The sequence below is a fragment of the Rhizopus delemar genome, genomic scaffold (assembly GCF_000149305.1).
Source record: "Rhizopus delemar RA 99-880 supercont3.10 genomic scaffold, whole genome shotgun sequence".
Taxonomy (NCBI): domain Eukaryota; kingdom Fungi; phylum Mucoromycota; class Mucoromycetes; order Mucorales; family Rhizopodaceae; genus Rhizopus; species Rhizopus delemar.
In genome coordinates, this window is record NW_027137836.1 from 1,573,403 (window position 1) to 1,594,733 (window position 21,331).

The 21,331-nt window shown below is 34.8% G+C and overlaps 7 protein-coding genes across 7 annotated transcripts; 6 read left to right on the top strand and 1 right to left on the bottom strand.

The window, feature by feature from the left end:
* Positions 1 to 155: 155 nt before the first annotated feature.
* Positions 156 to 1,503, top strand: RO3G_12558 (actin; the record flags this gene model as incomplete). The annotated part of the gene is made up of 5 exons (XM_067667142.1): positions 156 to 176; positions 234 to 299; positions 352 to 1,025; positions 1,082 to 1,217; positions 1,273 to 1,503. The coding sequence occupies 5 exons, from the start codon at positions 156 to 158 to the stop codon at positions 1,501 to 1,503; spliced, it is 1,128 nt and encodes a 375-aa protein (XP_067523243.1).
* Positions 1,504 to 5,018: 3,515 nt separating this feature from the next.
* RO3G_12559 (uncharacterized protein) lies at positions 5,019 to 6,108 on the top strand (the record flags this gene model as incomplete). The annotated part of the gene is made up of 2 exons (XM_067667143.1): positions 5,019 to 5,438; positions 5,491 to 6,108. The coding sequence occupies 2 exons, from the start codon at positions 5,019 to 5,021 to the stop codon at positions 6,106 to 6,108; spliced, it is 1,038 nt and encodes a 345-aa protein (XP_067523244.1).
* Positions 6,109 to 7,553: 1,445 nt separating this feature from the next.
* Positions 7,554 to 8,776, top strand: RO3G_12560 (uncharacterized protein; the record flags this gene model as incomplete). Its single annotated transcript, XM_067667144.1, has 3 exons — positions 7,554 to 7,743; positions 7,806 to 8,300; positions 8,361 to 8,776. The coding sequence occupies 3 exons, from the start codon at positions 7,554 to 7,556 to the stop codon at positions 8,774 to 8,776; spliced, it is 1,101 nt and encodes a 366-aa protein (XP_067523245.1).
* Positions 8,777 to 10,191: 1,415 nt separating this feature from the next.
* On the top strand, positions 10,192 to 11,708 carry RO3G_12561 (uncharacterized protein; the record flags this gene model as incomplete). The annotated part of the gene is made up of 4 exons (XM_067667145.1): positions 10,192 to 10,797; positions 10,984 to 11,088; positions 11,137 to 11,517; positions 11,574 to 11,708. 4 exons carry the CDS (start codon positions 10,192 to 10,194, stop codon positions 11,706 to 11,708), a joined length of 1,227 nt encoding a protein of 408 aa, XP_067523246.1.
* Positions 11,709 to 12,748: 1,040 nt separating this feature from the next.
* On the top strand, positions 12,749 to 13,954 carry RO3G_12562 (uncharacterized protein; the record flags this gene model as incomplete). Its single annotated transcript, XM_067667146.1, has 4 exons — positions 12,749 to 13,250; positions 13,337 to 13,735; positions 13,787 to 13,889; positions 13,939 to 13,954. The coding sequence occupies 4 exons, from the start codon at positions 12,749 to 12,751 to the stop codon at positions 13,952 to 13,954; spliced, it is 1,020 nt and encodes a 339-aa protein (XP_067523247.1).
* A 1,042-nt stretch (positions 13,955 to 14,996) lies between these two features.
* Positions 14,997 to 17,369, top strand: RO3G_12563 (uncharacterized protein; the record flags this gene model as incomplete). Its single annotated transcript, XM_067667147.1, has 4 exons — positions 14,997 to 15,105; positions 15,273 to 15,735; positions 15,782 to 15,933; positions 16,003 to 17,369. 4 exons carry the CDS (start codon positions 14,997 to 14,999, stop codon positions 17,367 to 17,369), a joined length of 2,091 nt encoding a protein of 696 aa, XP_067523248.1.
* Positions 17,370 to 18,063: 694 nt separating this feature from the next.
* On the bottom strand, positions 18,064 to 21,024 carry RO3G_12564 (uncharacterized protein; the record flags this gene model as incomplete). The annotated part of the gene is made up of 1 exon (XM_067667148.1): positions 18,064 to 21,024. One exon carries the CDS (start codon positions 21,022 to 21,024, stop codon positions 18,064 to 18,066), a length of 2,961 nt encoding a protein of 986 aa, XP_067523249.1.
* Positions 21,025 to 21,331: the final 307 nt, after the last annotated feature.

The window sequence follows — 21,331 nt, forward strand, 5'->3', positions numbered from 1 at the left end:
ATTAATTCACAGAGCAACCAATCAAATAAACTAAAATCTATCTGCGTCACGGAGTTTGAGTTCTTTTTTTCTTTCTTATATATTCTCCCCTCACCCGCCCTTTTTTTTTGTTTTTCTTTTTTTCTTTACTTTTTATTCAAGTTTAATCCCGAAAGATGGAGGACGAAGTTGCTGCTGTAAGTCATTTCTTTTTACTTTTTTCTTGGTCTTCTAAGCTTTCATTTTCACTATAGCTTGTTATCGATAACGGTTCCGGTATGTGTAAGGCCGGTTTTGCTGGTGATGACGCACCTCGTGCTGTAAGTTTTATTGCAAGATGAGATGTCGTGTTTTTAATTCATCTCTTCTTAGGTCTTCCCTTCTATTGTTGGTCGTCCCCGTCACCAAGGTGTGATGGTTGGTATGGGTCAAAAGGATTCTTACGTTGGTGATGAAGCCCAATCCAAGAGAGGTATTTTGACCCTTCGTTATCCTATTGAACACGGTATTGTTACCAACTGGGATGATATGGAAAAGATCTGGCACCACACCTTTTATAATGAACTTCGTGTTGCTCCCGAAGAACATCCTGTTCTTTTGACTGAAGCACCTTTGAACCCCAAGTCTAACCGTGAGAAGATGACACAAATCATGTTTGAAACCTTCAACGCTCCTGCCTTCTATGTTGCCATTCAAGCTGTCCTTTCCTTGTATGCCTCTGGTCGTACTACTGGTATCGTTCTTGACTCTGGTGATGGTGTTACCCACACTGTTCCTATTTATGAAGGTTATGCCCTTCCTCACGCCATCTTGCGTTTGGATATGGCCGGTCGTGACTTGACTGACTACTTGATGCGTATCCTCGCTGAACGTGGTCACTCTTTCACTACCACCGCTGAACGTGAAATCGTTCGTGATATCAAAGAAAAGCTTTGTTATGTTGCTCTTGACTTTGAACAAGAAATGCAAACTGCTGCTCAATCATCTGCTCTTGAAAAGTCCTATGAACTTCCTGATGGTCAAGTCATTACTGTTGGTAATGAACGGTAAAGTATACTGTATATTTACTTTGTAAGCTTTTTATTTATTGATTTATCTGTAGTTTCCGTGCTCCCGAAGCTCTTTTCCAACCTTCTCTCTTGGGTCTTGAATCTGCTGGTATTCATGAAACTACTTACAACTCTATCATGAAGTGTGATGTTGATATCCGTAAGGACTTGTACTCTAACATTGTCATGGTAAATATAAAAAACGGGATAAAGAAAAAGGATACGTTATATAACACTTCTATAGTCTGGTGGTACCACTATGTATCCTGGTATTGCTGACCGTATGCAAAAGGAAATCACTGCTCTTGCTCCTTCTTCTATGAAGATCAAGATTGTTGCTCCTCCTGAAAGAAAATACTCTGTCTGGATTGGTGGTTCCATCTTGGCTTCTCTTTCTACCTTCCAACAAATGTGGATCTCAAAGCAAGAATACGACGAATCTGGTCCTTCTATTGTCCACAGAAAGTGTTTCTAAGCTTAATACGTTTTATACTTTTTTCTTCCCTCTTTTTCTTTTGTCTCAAAAAATATATCATTTTTTTTATTAACATGAAAAAATAAAAAAGAAAATAAATAATAATACATCATGTTTATTATAATTTAGTTAATAATCCAAGTGCATCTTCCAAGTCATTTTGTGTCTTTTCATATTCCAGCTGTTCTCTTTCTACTTTATCATCCTAAATGCATAAATGATTAGTGTCAACTTATAAATTAAGAATGAATAATTACATCTTCCATGGACTCATTTCTAATTTGAATTGGCTTCTTCTTTTTTGGCCTTAAATGTTGAGTTAATTCTTCAAGATTGTTATCAAGATCTTCTATTATATTTGCATTCTTTAATTTCTCTGATCTTGTTATTGGTTTTTTTTTTGATCGAGTATAAGGTGTTGCTTTTTTTTGTTGATCTCTTTTTGCTTTGCCCATTACTGGAAAAAAAAAAAAACAAAAAAAAAAATTAATAGTATCCAATAAAAAATAAAGTTGCTTGTCAATAACTAAAAACTCCGCCAGCTTTTAAAAAAAAAGGCGCCTATCTTTTCATTCCTGTCTTGATACATTGAATCCTGAACTCCTTCTACAGACTCTAGATGATCTATGCTTACATGTGGAACCTTGCAAATATGTCTGAATAATTTATGATTGGTTTGGTTTGGAGTTTCTTTAGCACTTGATAAATCCAGCGCTACCTTCAACCCTTATGACTCTTGTGATAGGATGGCAACTTCAGTACTTTCTTTGATTGTGTAGATATGATCCGAGACTCGAGATTAAGATATAATCATTAAATATACGTCTGTTTGATTAACTCTGTATAGTTGAGTCCAATGGATTCTTTAAGTTCTGTATCAAGCAAAAAGAGTGATTGTCTCAAACTTCTTGTATAAATACCTGTCTATTGGGCAAATTGGTCAATGAATATCTTTCAACATAAACTAAATATACTCCACATCACTGAATATCCTTAAAATTATTCATCCTGTTCGATAAAGTATTATAACCATGCTTATTTCTGTAGAGATCTTGGGCAGCAAAGTGAAGAAACATAAATGATAAAGATATATGTCGTTTTCTTGATTTCGGTCTTCTGTGTACGGGTAATTGGGATATGGTATTGATTGCCTAGTAATGATTTTGGCTAATTCTAACAAGAAATTATATTGCTTTATCATATGGAGTCAGAAAGAAACCAATTAGTTTTATATCTTGAACAATTATAAAAAACAAAAGTAAGGGAATATCAATAGTAAAATATAACAAGCGTTCATTTCCTATTCGATTGCAGTAAATTTTAGCATCTTGTTCACAAAGTTAAATACAAAAGAGAGAAGCAATACATATTATTTTTCTTTACGCGCCTTGTACAATTCTCTTTTAAAAAGCTGTTTATTATTATTGAAATACATGCGGTGATTTAAATGTAAACGACATAAAAATAAAATCAAGGATAAGACATGATCATAAAATGATTTGACATATTTTGTCTTTCTTTTTTGTTTTCTTTTTTATTTCCTGTTGTTATTTCTTCATTGGACATGGAATACACTTCAATGAATTCCCCAGAAGATTTTATTAATGAACAATACGAATCTGAGTATACTACGCAAGGAATGGATATATCTTACTCCTCCGATTTTTCGCAGAATTATCAAGAACATGTCCCAAGCGCTATTTTAAAAAAACATTGTCCGTCTAAGGAAGACTATTCAAAGTTGAAAGAAGTGTTAGTAGCAGCAACACGAAGAAGAAATTTAGAAAGAAATAGAATAGCAGGTAGACTGAACAAAACCTTTTTATTTTATTTCAATAACAAAAACCGATATTTGCACAGCTCATAAATGTAGACAAAAAAAGAAAGAATGGGTGGTAGAACTTGAAAAAACGGGGCATAGATTATCAACTGAAAACGATCGCCTTACTCAATCTGTAGCTCAACTAAAAGAGGAGTTGTTTCAGTTAAAAAGTCAAATCTTTTTGCATAAAGAGTAAAAACAATAAAAGAAAAGTGTTGAATCACCAATCTAATTCACTTTTTGTAGATGTCAATGCCCTGCTATTAATTCTCATATAAATATATACATGCTTGATTTAATGAAAGCTCAAGGAATATATGCGAAAACAAATTCTTTTGAAGCAAATGATAGTACGGATTCGACAGACTGATCCTAATAAAGAATCATTCTTCTTTTTATACATAATTCACTCACTAATCTTTTATTAGCACTTTACATTGGATTTGTCATAAATTACAAAAGCCTTCACAAAGAGTTAAAAAAAGGAGGAGGAGGGAGAGAAATCAATTGATAATACAATAGAAAAAGAAATTAGAAAACTAAATCATAAAAGAGGGGTTCCTTTTAGCATTGAATAGATGAACTATTGGTTCTTTTGATAATTGTATACTCTATCAAAGACACCTTTTAAACCAGGCCGTATAGAAAATAAAAAAGAAACCTTTTGATAGGAGAAAAAGAATACTTGTTAACACAGCATAAAATATTTTCTGCTGTTCATGTGTTTTTCTAATAAAATTCTCTTTCTTATTAAGCACAGCTCACGTTATTAACTTACATATTTGATTTGGTGCTGTATGCTATTTAGAATAACAATAGTTTTCATTGTTATTATTATTATTTGTCTCCGGAATCAAATCTGTTCGGAAACAAGCAAAAAAAAAAAAGGGTTCTATACGTGTGCATATGATACAACATACAATATGCAGGTATTACTCAGTAGGTTTGGTAACTCTTTATCCCTTTTTTTTACATTAAATATAAAGCGCTTTTTAAGTAAATTCAAGATCTATATTAAAAAACTTGATGATCCTTGAAACTATTTTGTTTGATATATAAACATCATACTATTGTACTTGACTTACTATTTATGGATCCCCAGGTTTTAATTTCTCTTTTACAGTAACAGAAATATGTCTATGAATATAAAAGTAATGTTCAACAAATAAAAAGTATTTTAACAACATCTGAAGCAAAAAGTTGCTTTAAATTGAACGTATGAATGAATGCAAATTTGTGTATTTTATGTAAAAAAAGCATAATTTTTTATATTTTCTTTTTCTTTCTTTAATGTTTTAATTTGTACGAAAATCAACCTCTTTTTCTATACAAGAATGTGTGTATAATGACGTTTACGTAACTCTGTCATCATCCGGCAGATCAAGGTACAAATGATATGCCATTCACTATTTAAACACCGAGAATACAATGGGATAACGGGGAATTATTGATGCATGCCTGTTGATTTTTTTACATATTTATAGAATATGCTTCAATTTATATATATTCTCTTTATCTCTCTCTTTCCCTCTTCCTCTCTCTCTTTCTCTCTCTCTTTCTCTCTCTCTTTCTCTCTCTCTTTCTCTCTCTCTTTCTCTCTCTCTTTCTCTCTCTCTTTCTCTCTCTCTCTCTCTTTCTCTCTCTTTTCCTCTTTAGTAACATCACTTAAAGATATTTATTAATCAGTTTAGATATGCAACCCTATATTCCATCTTATTCCAACTTCTTCTTCCCATCTCAGACACATGCCATCCTGAGACGTGCAACATATCCCTCCGAAGAGGAAGTATATGGCGTACCTAGCAAAGGAGAGTTTGATGCAGTTGTTGAAGACTATTTATCTCGCCTCAGCCTCAAGAAGAGAGATAAAGCATTGATTGACCAAGGGCGTTATATTATGATTAGAGAAGTCTTGAAAAATCCCAAAGATACCTCTGTATCCACTGCACAGTTTAGATTTTGGGTAAAAAAAATGTTTAGTTTCTTTCCTGGCTCTCAGGATGTGATTTATCATGATGGAAAACCAGTTGCTACAAAAGAAGATATCTATGCTATTCTAGTGGCTGCCCATAGGGAAGCAAATCATGGCGGCCGAGACAAGACATCTGCCATTGTAAGAATTGTGAAATTACATTTTCAAAAAACTAAATACCATCATTCCTTAGGTCAAGTATCAATTTTCTTGGATTCCTAAAGAACTTATTGCTAGATTTGTACGATGCTGTCCAACATGTAAAATCCGAAGAAATGGTTGTAACTTTACCAATGATTCTTCTCCTTCTCCTCCACCTGTTCATTTCAACTATGAGGCAATTTACGGTACTGCCAAATCAGCAGCTGCAGCAGCGGTAGCAAGCTCCAATTTTTATTCAAGCACACCAACAATTCTGTCAAGTACTGCCGGATTGGAAAGTATTGAATCAACGCCTTCTCCTGCCGAACCACAGTCGGCTTACTACAGCTTTCCTTCCAAGCAACAGCCTATGTTTGGTCCTGGCGGTATCTTTGAGGAGCAAATTCATGAAGATACAAGCAAATCCCCAGTAATGTACCCTTCAAGCAATAATAATTATTATGATTATGCTAAAGAAAATAATCGTCATGAGGGAACAACATATCTGGATGATATGCTATCTACTTATAAACTAAGTATTGGACCTGAATTACTGAACCCAAATGATATTCTGGAAAGTATCATGAATGGTTGGACACAGCAAGAGAATGAGAAGGATACTCTCTCTTATGGCCCACAAGAGCAATCAAACAATCTACAAAACCTGTAGATCACTTTCTTATAAACACCTTCTCCCTCTTTTTCTTTTCCTATTTTTTTTTTTCTCCTTTTTTGTGCGTGTATAATATTACCCGAATTTTTTTGTTCATACAACCTTTTCTTTTTTCTCTCTCTCTTTCTTTCTGTTTGCTAGAGCAAGTTTTGATTATGAACGAAATACGAACTACAATAATCTATAATATATACACTTTTCATATATTAATGACGCACTTTTTGAAAAAGCTTGCGTTATTTTGAATTGAAATATAAGCGCATTTCTAAAATAAATATTCACGCAAAATTAATATAAAATTCGTGTGTTTTACAGCGCGCTAATAATGATGGTGACAATTATATATATAAACACATACATACATGCGTTTTATCATTAAATATATTTTCAGAATTATTGTATCTAAGACAGTGATCACAGCTACTTATCCAATCAGACATATCAAAAAGACTTGCGGTGGAAGTGTATAATTCGTACTTTTCATTTTGCTCCTCTTTCAACTTTTATTTTTTTTTAGTTCATCATTTCTTTAATTATATATGCAAGTTGTTTGATAAAAGATAAGCTGTAGTTCAATGCTTGGCTTTCAATAGCTTCCTAATTTGTCATATTTGGTATGTTTCCAAGTAGATTCTTGCCCAAGTCAGATATGCATACTTGATATCTTGACATATAAATCCTATATGGGAGCATACACGCGTGAAAGGATGATCAAATACCCGTTTCTTCCTCCCTTGCTATTTTATTTTCTCTGCATTTTTGCATTTTCAACATGCAACAGTTCATTGCTAATGAGTTAGTAGGTAATGGTTGCTTGAAATTGATAACGGTCCTAAAGTTGAAGAATCACTTGAACTAAGTATATTATTAACACTTTCAACCATTGAATCACACATTTGAGTTTCTTTTTGCTTAGCGTCCTCTATAATAGTTCTATTAACTGGTTTTTGGATGTTGGTTAAAACTGCCGATTAAATCCATTTATAAAACCTTTATACAGTATAAAAACTAAATGGACCTATAAACTTTGATTTTTTTTTGCTGTAAACAAGATTAAATTATTTTTACATAATATTATGCTTAAACACAGCAAATAATAATCTTTATTAAAACAGTATAATGCTTGTCTGGATAATCTATCTTATTTTTTGATATTGAGGAAGTTATAGTATTTATTAGATCAATCTCAATGAACTTATCCAACTAACCGAGACTGAAATTTTACTTGACAAAAACCTCTCGACTTTAAAGTCGATAGTCTTAATGCGAAGATGTCAATGCTTCTTTTTATAGACCTCAGTTTTTCATGCGTTTGTTCAGAATGCGTATGTGAAACAGTTACACAAACGCGACAATGTTTACTAAAAGTCACTACTCCGATTTTTTTTTTTGACAAGTTAAACTTTTTTTTTTTTTGTTTTTTTCAAAAAAAAAAAAAACCCATGGCAACAGAAAAAAAGAGACCAAGAGGATTAAAGAGTAGTGCCAAGGCCAATAAAAAAGCCAAAGTAGAGGAGGCTTCTACCGAGATTCCAGAGAATGCTCAAACCATCGTGATCGAAAAAGAAGTGGAAGAAGGCGATGAGCTCGGTGAGGTAGCTGCTCTTTTGGAAAGTGCTATTGAAAAGCTCGGTAATAACAAGCTATTTCACATGTGTTTGTGTGTCGGAAAGGGTTTAATGATGTGTGTTTAGAGGAAAATCCTGTGGAAGCTTTGGCTTTACTTCGTGGTACAATTCATGAATCCGATCAAATCCTTCGTAAATGGAAATCTGAGGAATCTTTACCGGCTTTTTTCTATTATAATTATGGTGTGGCCTTGTATGAATTAGGCCGTTTGATGGAAGATGAAGAATTTGAGCCTTATTTAGATGCTGCTGAAGAAAGATTGGAGGATGGTTTGAAACAATTAAAGGAAGATGATAAGGAATTATATAGCAAGGCCCATCTGGCTCTTTGTAAAGTATGGTTTGCAAAGGCTGCTAGTCAGGTGTCTGAGGATGACACTGTATCTGACTTGGCCATACGTGCTTTAGACGCAGCTGACAAAATCGTGGATGAATTACCATCTAAAGTTGTGGTTGAGCTGGCTGATATTGTTCAAAACCATGGCGCTCTATATTCTTCTCTGGAATCTCGTAACAAGTTCATTACGTGGGCAAAAAAGACACTCGAAAAAATCTTGAAAGGTAGGAAAAAAAAAAGGTTGATTTTATAAGAAAAAGATTGTTTTTAACAAAAGTGAATAGAGGAACCTAATAATGCCCAAGCCTTATATGTACTTGGTTTATGCAAATTGCAAGTCGCTCACTATTATTTAGATAATTTGAATGAAGAAGAGGAAGAAGAAGAAGAAAAAATAAAATTAAGTGAGGAAGAAGAAAAGGCATATGAAGCTATTATAGAAAGCAAAAAAAATCTTGAGTCAGCACGTAAAGCATTTTTAGAACAAGATAAATTGATGCCACAGGTCCTTGCCGATTTAGCAGAAGTTCATTTAAATGAAGCCAACTTAGTCTTGGGCGAAGAAAGGCAAAACAAAGTATATGAACAAGCAATTAATGCCATCAAGGAAGCTCAAAAATTGATTGATGAAAAGAAACTCGACTATGAGTTGCCTGAAGGCTTGATTGCATTCTTGGCTGAATATGAAGAGGAGCAATAAGGAGGGGTGTATGTAGTCAACGTTAAAAATAAAAATTGATATAAATTTGTGTTCACTTTGAATATTACATTTTTTTCTCACTTCTCTTTTTCTTACTCCCTAAACAAGATGAATTCGGAAAGAGATCCTCTTTTACAAGATAGAGGAATAGAAGACGACGAAAATAATGAACAAGAAAACAGTAGAGGAGGAAAATTTACTTTTTTGGAAAAGGTGTTGTTTGCTTTGACTGCAATATTTTTTATTGTTTTATGTGTCTTTGCAGGACTTTATGCTCGACGTATTTATGACGAAAAGCCTGGCAAAGCACCTTCAGATAAACCTTCTCCTCTTCCTGGAAACAATAAGACTGATGTGAGTTTATTTTGTAAGAAAACAAAAAGCTAACTTTTCTTTACAGTCGCTTTGTTTAACTCCTGAATGTGTACTGACAGCCGCTCAAATCTTACAGGTTTTATTGCACTTAAAACATTTTTAGAATGATGTATTAATTCTGACATATTATAGGATATTGATATGACAGTTGATCCTTGTGATGATTTTTATCAATATACTTGTAAAGTTACATGGTTTTATCCTTACTATTTTCTAATCAGTCAAATATAATAGGTAGCAAATGGGAAAGCAACCATAAAATACCCGACGGAAAATCTGCTATTGGATCCTTCTTAATTCTTCGAGACGAAAACAAAGAGGCGCTTCGTGACATTCTTTCTGGCTCCTTTGATGACTTCTATCGTCGTACACACTCTTCTTCAAATCAATTACCCGACCCCGAAAAGCTTGTTGATAAACAAAACTTTAACAAGGCCAAAAGCTTGTATGATTCATGTAAAAATGAATCTTTGATTGATGCCCGTGGTGCAGAACCTATCTATCCTCTTTTGAAAGAGATTCGTCAATTATTACCTGCTTCTACAGTCAATTCTGCTCGTGAGTTGACCAAGGCCCTTTCTTACTTGGCAAAGCGAGGTGTCGGTGGTCTCTTTGAGATTGCAGTGGATGCTGATTTCAAGGATCCTAGTGTGAATTCTTTGCTTATGTATCAATCTGGTTTAACTTTACCTACAAAGGATTACTACAATCAAGATGAAACAATTCAAATCCTTTATGAAACCATCTCTGAAACCTTGGATGCTGTGTTTGCTGACAGTGGTAACGAGTTTGGTTGGACAAAGTTTAGCGCCAATAGTACAGCTCGCATGATTGTTGATTTTGAAAAAAAGTTGGCCAAGATCAGTAACGCTCCTGAATATTTTCAAGATCCTGAGGGTATCAATAATCCAATGACACTTTCTGAATTAGCCAAGCTTTCTCCATCAGTTGATTGGGGGTTGTACGTCAACTATCTCTTGCCTTCAGCTGCTCCCTATCCAAATCAGATCATTGTGACCTCACCTCACTACATTGGCAATATGAGTGAATTGGTACAAAAAGAATCAAACCGAGCCATTCAGGCCTTTCTTACTTGGAAGGCCATTTATGCCTATACAAATGCTTTAAGTGAACCTATTCGGGAACCCATTCGCAGGCTCGAGGCTAAACTGGTTGGCTCTGATCCTAAATCGATTCGTCCCCGCTGGGACACTTGTCTGGATGAAGTCAATGACTCGATTGGCTTCTTAGTTGGTCGTTACTATGTATTAGATAAATTCGGTGGTGATGCAAAGAAACATGCAGACGACTTTGTCAATTCTATCAAAGATATCTTTCTCAAGAGATTACCCGAGCTATCATGGATCGATGATGAAACTCGTGAAAAAGCTGTTGAAAAAGTAGATAGACTGATTCGTAAGATTGGTTATCCTGACTCATCACCCAATGTTATGTCTCCTATTTCGCTTTTAGAATATTACAGTGACTTGGAGCTGAAAGAGGATGATTATTTTGGTAATTATTTGAACTCTCGTCTATGGGCTATTCAAGAAGAGTGGAGCCAAGTAGGAAAGGCACCCGAGAAAAAGAAATGGCTTATGAATCCTCAAGAGGTGAATGCTTACTATAATCCTTCTTTCAATGAGGTAATAAAAAAAAACCTATTGTTCATTCAATCCCTTCCCCTTTTTCTCCTTTTTTGACTCTTCATTGTTTGACGGATCTCCCGAGCAGTTCATTTGGAGAGGAGATAGGGAGCGTGTCACTGTACACAAAAGAAGGAAGAGGAGAATTAGAAAAGAACTATTTTAACCGTTTGTTTTACTATATAGATTGTGTTCCCTGCTGGTATTCTGCAAAACCCTTTCTTTGGCAGTAATTACCCTGATTATTTGAATTATGGTGGAATCGGTGTTGTTGTTGGTCACGAATTAACTGTAATATGTGTTTTTATGTGTAACTTATATGAGACTAACTTCTCTTAGCATGGATTTGATAATAATGGCAGGCACTTTGATGCAGATGGTAAACTTGTTCAATGGTGGACCAACGAAACCTCTGCCCAATTTGATGAGAAGGCTAGCTGTTTTGTAAAACAATACGGCGACTTTACGATGGTGGATGAGAACGGAAAGGAGATTCATGTGAATGGTAAACTGACACTGGGAGAAAATCTGGCAGACAATGGTGGATTAAGAGAATCCTATTTGGCATGGAAACAACAATATGACAGTGATAAGGAGAACAAGAAATACAACAATGTCCTCTTACCTGGCTTGGATGGATTGTCTCCTGAACAGCTTTTCTTTATTAATTTTGGTCGTGTTTGGTGTAATAAAGCTACACCTGCACAAGCTAAAAAGGGTGTAAGTTGTTTTTCTTGTTTTATATTAAAAATGTATCCTTAATCTTTCTCGTATAGGTTCTAACTGATGAACACTCTCCTCCTAAATGGCGTGTGAATGGTGCTGTACAAAACTCAGAGCATTTTGCTAAAGTATTCAATTGTCCTGCAGGAAGTCGTATGAATCCTGCTGATAAATGCGAACTTTGGTAAATAAATTGGACTTTTATTAAAACTCAGGAAATTATTTTGCATGTCTGTGTGTTTATTAAACAATTAAGAAAAAAAAAAAAAAAAAAGCAAAAGCACAAAAAAGGGAGAAAGGAAGGCAAAGGAAGGGAGAAAGTATAAAAAAAAGTCATTTATAGGATATTTAAGGAAAACACATTGTTTTTTAAGGAGCTTACTTCTTTGCTTGTCAATATAAGTATTTTTTGGTTCCGTAATCTAATGCTCTAAATCACAATAATAATAAAGATGGTATTAACAAAATGTAAAATTTGTAAATAAAGGATGAAATACAACTCTGTAAATCCAAATATTCAGGAACTGCTTCTGATTGAAATAAAGAGAAGCAAATTTTGAGGGAATGTGCACTTCATTGTATAAACAATGAAAAAAAAAAGAGGGAATTACAAAGGAGATTTTATTTTATGTATAAGGGGAGGGAGTGGCATGTTTCTAGTAAACAAAATGCTTTTATTCAACAATAAATGCACGTATTTGTATATAAAAGGGTGAAAAGAGGAGAACAATAAACAAAAAAAAGGGGTAATAGCAAAAGCAAGTAATTGTCCCAGATACTTGGAACAAATCTCACAAGTACCTATTTCTCCTTTGTAACATAAAAAAAGCTTTCAACCCAACCCTTAAAAAGTTTTTCTTTTTCTCTTTTTGCATTCTTTTTTTTCTTCTTCTTCTTCTTCTTTAATAAATAAACCTCTTTTTTTATATTTGTTATTTTTTCTTTTATATATTTTTATTTTGTTATGGAAACAGTGAATACAGAAACCTATCATCCATTAAGACCACAAAAAAGGACCAAACAAGAAGAAAATACTCAGGACAGAATGATGATTGATGATAATATGATCATATGCAACAATAAGGGTACTCTCTTATATGCTATGTATCAACTCAGTGACTAATCAATTAGCTTAGACATACCTAGTCTTCCTTCCATAAAGAGTTTATCGTCCATACCACCCTTAGCTTCTTCTCTGGAAACTTCCGATGATTATATTCGGCATAGAATGTCAGATATGTCAGTCTCTCAACCTCACTTAAGGCAATATGTTTCAGGGCCCTCTCCTTTGGAACCAAATTCTCATCAACCAATTTATGAATCATTCTCTCGACGTGGGTCCCTGACGGATCCTGTTGTATTTCACAACACAAGTCGTCGCCCATCTGCTGCAGAAATTTTGCAGTTACCAGATTCAGTCACTCCTAGCCGAAGAGGATCTGCAACTACTGATTACGATTGTTCTTCTCGCTCACCCTCTCCTACATCAATTTCAAGACAAAGATATCACGATGATGGCATTTCTTATTCGTTAGACAGGCGATATTCCTTAACAAATGTATCGAATAACAACAGTAGTAATAACGGCAGTAGTAAGCATCCACTTCCGCTTCCATCAGGTCCGTTCTATGACTCTTTTCAACGAAGGCACTCTATTGCAACTGCTGAAACCTCTTATGGATCTGTACCAAGATATGGAAACAATAACCTCACACCATCAAAAAGCAAAAGTATGAAAGAAAGAATAATAATAAAAAAAAAAAAAAAAAAAAAAAAAAAAAAAAAAAAAACACTTTTATTTACATTTATCTCGTAGCATTTACATTTCCTGCAACTATTCCAGAGTCACCCACATATGACACATTTTCTGCACCTCCTAGCCCTCCTCAATCAACATGGATGGGTCGTCAGGAATTTTCAGGCGATAGACAACAACATGTCACAAGGCGTAAAATGGTAGTGGATGAACAACCTTATATGCCAGTCAGAAGAGCCTCCATGCCACTTGTGAGTCATTCCTTACCTCACATTTCAGAAGATGCAGAAAAGCCGAGAAAGGAGACACCCTATTCTCGTAGTCCGGCACTTCGAGTAAGCCATAAGTTGGCTGAACGTAAAAGACGGAAAGAAATGAAGTGTTTGTTTGATGAACTTCGTGATTCTTTGCCAGTTGAGAAAAATATGAAGACCAGCAAATGGGAGATCCTTAGTAAAGGTAAGAAAAGGATTCACTGGTCTTGTTTGTGTATTAATGTCAAATCTATAGCTGTTGAATATATTTCTTTATTAAAACGTCGCGATTATGACATGGAAACTGAAATAAATAAATTAAGACGTGAAATTAATATAATTAAACGAGAAAGATCAAGGTAATCATAGTCTATATTTCATCTTATTCTTTACTTACTTGTAATCTAGTTTTGTATCCTCCTAAATTTTAAGTTGTTTTTGCTTTTTTTTTGCATTAAATTTGAAGAACAGACACTTACTGTCACATGTACTCTTTTGTAATCAGGTCAATTTCCCTTTTTTTTTTTTTTTTTTTTTTTTTTTTTTTTTTTTTTTTTTTTTTTTTTTTTTTATTGTGCCTGCGTTGGTGTATTTGTGTGCGAGTTTCTTTTTAATATGACTGTAGCTCCCGACGTAAAACTGATCTTGAAATATTGCACATACTACACTGTAAAGCATAGCATAGGTATCTTTACAAAAAGAGCTGCACGCGTTGTCTCTGTTGCCTCCTTGAAGCATTTTTTATTAGCCAAGCACAGCAGTCATTATCACCACTTGTTATCATTTTATGAAACACTCGAGAATTTCCTAAGCATAGATGCTCGCTACTTTATTCAACATATTGCATGTGGTGAATGGCATGAGTGGAACTACGAGTTGATTACAGTGGAAGATTACCTGAATGATTCTCGTTATCTTTATCAATATTTCCCAGAGTTAGTTGAACAAAAGTCGTCCAATACGCTCTTATTTGTGTGCTTTAGTGAAGAAAACAATTTGGCTTATTTACGAGATATTAACACGAATAAACAGCCAGTAGGAAGTAGAAGGGAGTTGACAGACGAATTGATGTGCTTATATCATGTTAGTATCATAAAGTAAGAAGAAAATTCTAATAACAGACCTTTGTATAGAAACTAAGACCTAAACAATCTATGATTGATGAAAGAAGATCATTGAAAAATAGAATACAAGCTAAATTGAATCAAGTTTGGCCTCATTTAGGGTTATCTATTGCTGTATTTGGGTAACATTGAAAGAGAATGCTAAAAAAACTTACTCATTGAACAACATAAATACGCAGATCATCGGCAAACGAGTTGGCCTTAAAAGATGCGGATCTTGATTTATGCATTGTTGTACCAGAAGCAGTCTATGAACAAGATTTGAGACAATATAAAAATAAATTGAGTCAATTACATGGAACGGTGTATAACATGCAAGATATAGCTAATATATTGATTAGCATGGGCATGAAAGAAGTGGAGCCTATCTGTAGTGCAACAGTACCAATTTGTAAATTCATGGACCCTGTAACTCAACTCCACTGTGATATCAATACAAACCATGTTTTGGGTATTGAAAATACAAAGCTTATTCATCAATACATCAAAATGGATACCCGTGTGGCTCCTTTTTTATTTGCTATCAAACATTTTATCAGGCAAAAGGACATAAACAATAGTACGCGCTATTGGCATTGCATTTTTTTTACAAGTTTATTAATAACTAATTTAATGTAGCTACTGGTGGTACATTAAGTAGTTATGCTTATATTATCATGGCGCTGCACTTTTTGATGGTTCATTATACTGGACCAGTCATACCCAGTTTACAAAACCTACCTATTCCATGTGTATACAAAAGATGCAATTCGAAAATACCACGCCCTTCACTTGTCTTTCATGATAAACGTATCATGAGATGCACCACGCTTTTTCATGATTGTGTTACAATTGAAAATCTCATGACAAATGAGTTCACTCCTCCAAAGTCAAATACGTCTACTACTCCTACAGTTTGGAAAAGCTCAAATTTCTTTCTGGTTGGTAGTCTCTTGATCGACTTCTTTCATTATTATTCACAACCTGAAAACTTGCACATCTCCATCATTTCGGGTGAGAAAGGGTTACTATCTTATCCTCCCAAGAGCCATGATCGAGATATTATAATCCAAGATCCTTTTTTGGTTACAAAAAATGTCGCGTATGTTGCTTTCTTTTTCTATTTTTATGTGTTAACCTCCTTGTAGAAAAACTTGCAGTTCTATTGGTCTTGGAATTATTATGAAAGAATTCACAAGAGCAGCCAAATTATTGGAGCAAGGTTATTCTTTTGAATACGTGTGTGATCAAAGTCTTAACTTGCCTAGACCTATCGATAAGAAGACAATCGATTACAAGCGTAAATTATCAAACGGACATCGCAAAAAAAGAAAAAGTGCGCGACGCATGAAAAATATGCATTTGCTAGAAGCTGCTGCTAATGAGATTAAGCCAACCGCTAATGATTCGACTCAAGTCAACATCACTAATGAAGCAATTGATGTCCAAGGGTTAGCAAGACTTTTCTCTTCTGACAACGAAAATCAAGTGGAAAGTATACCATCATTATCCACTATACCCTCAAATAGCCTTCCTTTACCTATCATTAAGGTAGATAAACGCAATATTACTGACCCTGTATTGGTTATTCCTCATGAAGAAGATCATCCGCCTTTAAAAGAAACGATTTCTTTTCGTCTTCCTGAGTCAAAAACTTCAATGACAGCTACTACAACTATAAATTCTGATCCAATTTCAACCACCACATCCACTTTCAATCAAAAAAAATTTGTCAAACAGGCTCAAAATAGAGTAGCAGAAAACCTCAAGCAAGTAAAACAATCAGAAAAAGAGACAGCCCTTTTAAATCCGACAGCAGATGAAGAAAAGAGTAAAAACCGAATGGTGACCAAGCTGGTTAAAAAATTGTTGGCGGTCAAGGACGTGCGTGACATTAATGCTTTGGATATAGTACAGGAGATTGGGATCACAAAGGATATTGTACCTGATATCATATATGTCGTTTCTCAATTGCTCTCCGTCAAACGTTGTTTGGTAGAAAATGATGAATTATATGGACAGGATGAGAAAGAATATGATGATGAATGGTGCGAGGACAGAAGGGTTGGTGAAGAGGATGGTGATGAAGAAGAAAAGAAAAGATGGGTTGAATACACATTTGAAGCTTTATTTAAACAGGCAGACGATTCTGTCGAACAGTTGTCTATTGAACAAACTGTGCCTAAATTGGAGCATATTACTATTCCAAAAGTAAAGAAAGCTGCATCTAAGACAAAGCATGGTGTCCTAAAAAAAAAACATAATATGACTTTCAAAGCACCCCAGCCAGAAAAAACTCAAGGAGACAAACCAACTAAGGAGGAAGATCCCATGCAAGAGCGTTTTAATGGATATTGTACAGTTGTTGATAGCTCAGAAGAAAAGCAACATGTTAATAAAACAGTAAAGCAAGAAGAAGAGGAAGGATGCGAACAAACCAAACCATTAAAATTCAATAAACAACCCAGTCAAGCTATGTGCAACAAGCAACACGAAGAAAGGATTAGCGTTCAACTTTATGTACTTAATGTACCGCCTGAAGCCAAGTCATACCAAATATTCAGTTGTTTGCAATGGCTTGGCAAAATTGACGTTGCTGAACCAATTGGCATCAATAATAGTGGAAAAAGACCAACAACGTGGAAGGTTCATTTGAATATTCAAAAAAAGAATATTTCACTTGTACAAAATCAAATGGACTTTGAGGATTTTATCCCTGTTATTCAGGTCACGTAAAATACTATTTTTTTTTTTTTTTTTTTTTTTTTTTTTTTTTTTAATATAAAAAAAATCCCTCGTAGCTTGATTCTGTATGATTCATGATAATAACAAAAAATAAAATTAACTAAATTAAGCAAAATTTCTGGTGAGTCTTTACAATATTGCAAAATGAGAGTCTTATTCTCTGGTTGATCAATATGATTGAAAACAATGTGAAATAGGCAAATTAATATCTCTTTGTTAATAAAACCAACGACAAATCAAACAATCGATGCATCCCTTTATTCTGTAAAGATGAAAGAGAGTGCTCATTCAATACAAACTACGTCTTAGAGGCATAATGACGTAGTTTGGAGGCTGAGGTGGCACGGTACACATTGTGTGAGCTGTTTATCGTATAATACTTTGTGCTATGTATAATGTGCAGCACAAATTATTAGCTGAAGAATTTTTCAAGCAATCTCATAGGATGTTAAGAATTATTGAGGTTAATACAACAAATAAGTACATAAGATAATGAAAAAGAATTATATAGCTGAAAGGTAAACATACACAGCAAGAGGGAATCTAGTTGGACTCATTTTTTTCTTTCTTTCTTGGTTTTATCGTCCATTAGCAAAGTTTCCAAATTTTGGATTTACATGTTATTTTTTTTTTTCTTTATAAAAAGTTGAAGTGGTAAACGCGATTAATGAAACGTAAAAAAGCATCATGTAGGTCGTTTTGTGGTTCTTTCTTTTGTTTTTCGATGTTCATAATAGATTTCGCCATTTGCTGACATACCGACTTTCCAATCTTTAATAATTTCAGCTGTATCTCTGTTTACCTTTGGTATGTTTTTGCCATTGCCTGAACTAGCTGTTTCCGCTTGTGATATCTTTTCAACCGGTTGATTTGTATCATCAATATGCATTGGAATTGGCTCGTTAGAGACTTTGGATTCATCAATATTGTTGGGTTGTGTTTGTATTTGAAGTTGTTTATGACTAGCCACGTCGACAACTTGTAGACTCTCATTATTGTTTACAGGAGCTACTTTCTCTTCAGTATCAGAAACCATGGGCATGCATTGGCTCATAGATACAGCAGCCATCGAATGAGTCGATTCGGCAGCACGCTTTGAGGGTATCTTGTCTGTGAAAATATCAACCACAACATCATCGCGCTCATCAATAGGCAGCAAAAGGTATCGCGTGGATTTTTCATCTTCTTTTTCCTTAAGACCAGCTTCGCGATCTAAAAGATTAACGGATGGGCTGTTGGACATTGGAGGTGTAATAATGCCTTGTAAGATTGAGGTAGGTTGATGATTTTGAGGTTTTTGCATTGGTGTCTTTTGAGGCTTTTGTTCTTTTCTACTGATATCTGTACCAGTAGCAAAAGAATCTTCAGGGTGGTTTGCAAATATTCTTCTTCTTTTTTTTGGATTGGTGCTGCTTTGAAACGATGAGTCATTTTTTCTATTGTTATTAGATGAAGCAGCATCATCCTTGCTTAAATCATTATTCGTATTTATTGTTGTCATTTGGGCATTTTTTGAATCACTTGTGGCTGTTATATCATTTGCTGGTCTGGCCGTAGCTTTTACATTGTTTGTTGGATTGCTTGTGGTTACTGAATCGTTTACTGTGTCAACTGGAGTTGCTGAAATCACTTTCATATCTTTGGTTGTTGAGGTCATTGCAATGGACTGATTATTACTTTCATCCACTGCCATCTCAACATCAGGTTCACTCGTTTCTAATGACGGTTCTTCTTTTTCAGCATCTTGCATCACAGTATCTTCCATGACTGCCTGTACTTGTTCATTAGCCTTACCTTGTATTGGTTTTAAAAGTGATTCATCTAACACATCTTGCAAGCTGGGAATAATTTGAATCGTTTCTTCTGCTGCTACCACCATTTTTGTTTTTGCTCCTGCTTTTACATTTACTGCTGCAGTCAGATTCAAGCCATGAGTCACAGAAGTACTTTGAATTGCATCTTTTTCATTTTCTGTAGTATTTAGTGGATGATTTGCGTTTTGCAATTCCACTGCTGTCTTTTGTTTTTCAAACTTTGCTGCTATTTGCGCTTTTTCTTCTTCATACTGTTTTCGAGTCTCTCTAATTTTCTCATCAAACGTAGATCGAATTAACTCTAAATCATCCTCCATTTTCTCTTTTATTTTTTTGATCCTCTCATTTTGCAATACGACTCGATCCTCAAGTAATCTAATCATCTGCTTTTCATAATCAATTTCTTGGTTCAAAAAGTGTTGTTTTTCTCCCACATGCTGTGATCTCAACTGCCTCTCAAAGTTGTCTCGCTTTTCAATGTGTACTTTGATCAAGTCCTTTAGATCTGCAATGAAATTGAGTGGATCTTGTTCTTCTTGCTTGATTTTATCACGCACTGATTGTTCCTTGACTGCCTTCAAGTGTTCCAAATTAGCAATCTTTTCCTCTATCGTTTTCTCAAGTCTACTTTCTAATTTTTTTCTCTCTTCCAACAATGTGTCTATTACTGGAAAATCGTTTACAGATTTCTTGTCATTCTTTTGGAGGGGGCTTTCTTTGACAGATGCTTTGGCAACAGATGTATTTGAATTAATCTTTTCCGATTTCGTTTCAGGTTGATGATTTAAATGAGTCCCCGCAAGTGCATTCTGGGTAACGTCATTCTTTTTTTTCATGACAGCAGGTTCCATAAGAGGAGGAGAAAAATTCGAATCTGGCTTGGGATCTTTTATCGTCTTGGTTGTTTCGATATTTAAATGTCTATTTCTCATGGCAGCAGGCTCAGTAGGAGGTTGAGCTGGTAAATGATTGGATTCAGACTTTGTGGGCTTTGGGGTGGTGGAAGAAACTGTGAGAGGTTTTGGATCCTTACTTGATGTTGATAGCTTTTTGGAGTTATCAAAAGAGGAAGTGTTAGCAGTAGGATTAGAAGGATGAGACAAAGATTTGGTGCTATTGTGGAGTACAACCTTGAAAGATTTCTTTTTGTTGGATGACGACAAATCGTCTGCTGAACCATAATTGTTTGTATCACCCGTGGATTGTTTGCTTTTATCTTTTGAAGAGATATTGTTATTATCTTTTATTGTGCTTACATTAACTTTTCTTGAAATAGTTGTGGATGAAGTAGCAGCAGCACCAGAATCTAGGTCAGGGATGCTTTCACTTTTTTCATTTTCAATTTCTGAATCAGGCTTATCCATTTTCACTGTGATTTGAATGGCTCTTGCCACTTTATCCCTGTCTTTAATTTCATGCTTAGATGGTAAGGACGAGGTTGAATTTGATTTGTCATTCGAGGAACTAGTGGTGCTGTTGTTTGGTAAAAAGGATATGACAGGCTTGGATGAAGAAGAAGAGGAGGAGGAAGAGGAGGAGGAAGAAGGCGTAGATGAGGAAGAGGAAACCCTGTCACTTTTAACAAAGTTGAATCGGTGCTTTTCTTGTGAATAATAGTGGCGAGGATCATGTCTTCCAGAGTAATATTGATGTCTAGAGGCAATTCTTAGACCAACATTGGGTGGTCTTGGTGGGTAATAATAATGGGGAGGAGGAAGGGGAGGAGGAGGGGAAGGTGGTCTACGATAATGTCTGCTAACTGGACCCAGTCTTTCAAAGACCTCTGGACGAAAGTGGTGAGGTGGTTCACCTTCTCTGTTTCTGTAAGACATTTTCTTTTTTTTTTGAAACAAAAAGAAAAAAAAAAGAAAAAAAAAAAGCGAAAATAAGAATGATAAAAAAAAGGTTTTCCAACCAATAAAAAAGCTTTATTCTTTTTTTGTGTATGAGGATTTTATTCGGATACCGCATTTTTAGTTGGTTATCCTAAGAAACTTTTTTAATAGCAGACCTTAAACCTACGAACAAACAAACAGAAAACGACCATGGAGATTGGAACTGGTTCTTCCAAACAAGAGAACAATTTAGCAGAAAGAAATTGGTCACTTTGCTAGGGGAATTTGTCCCTTTAATTTTTAT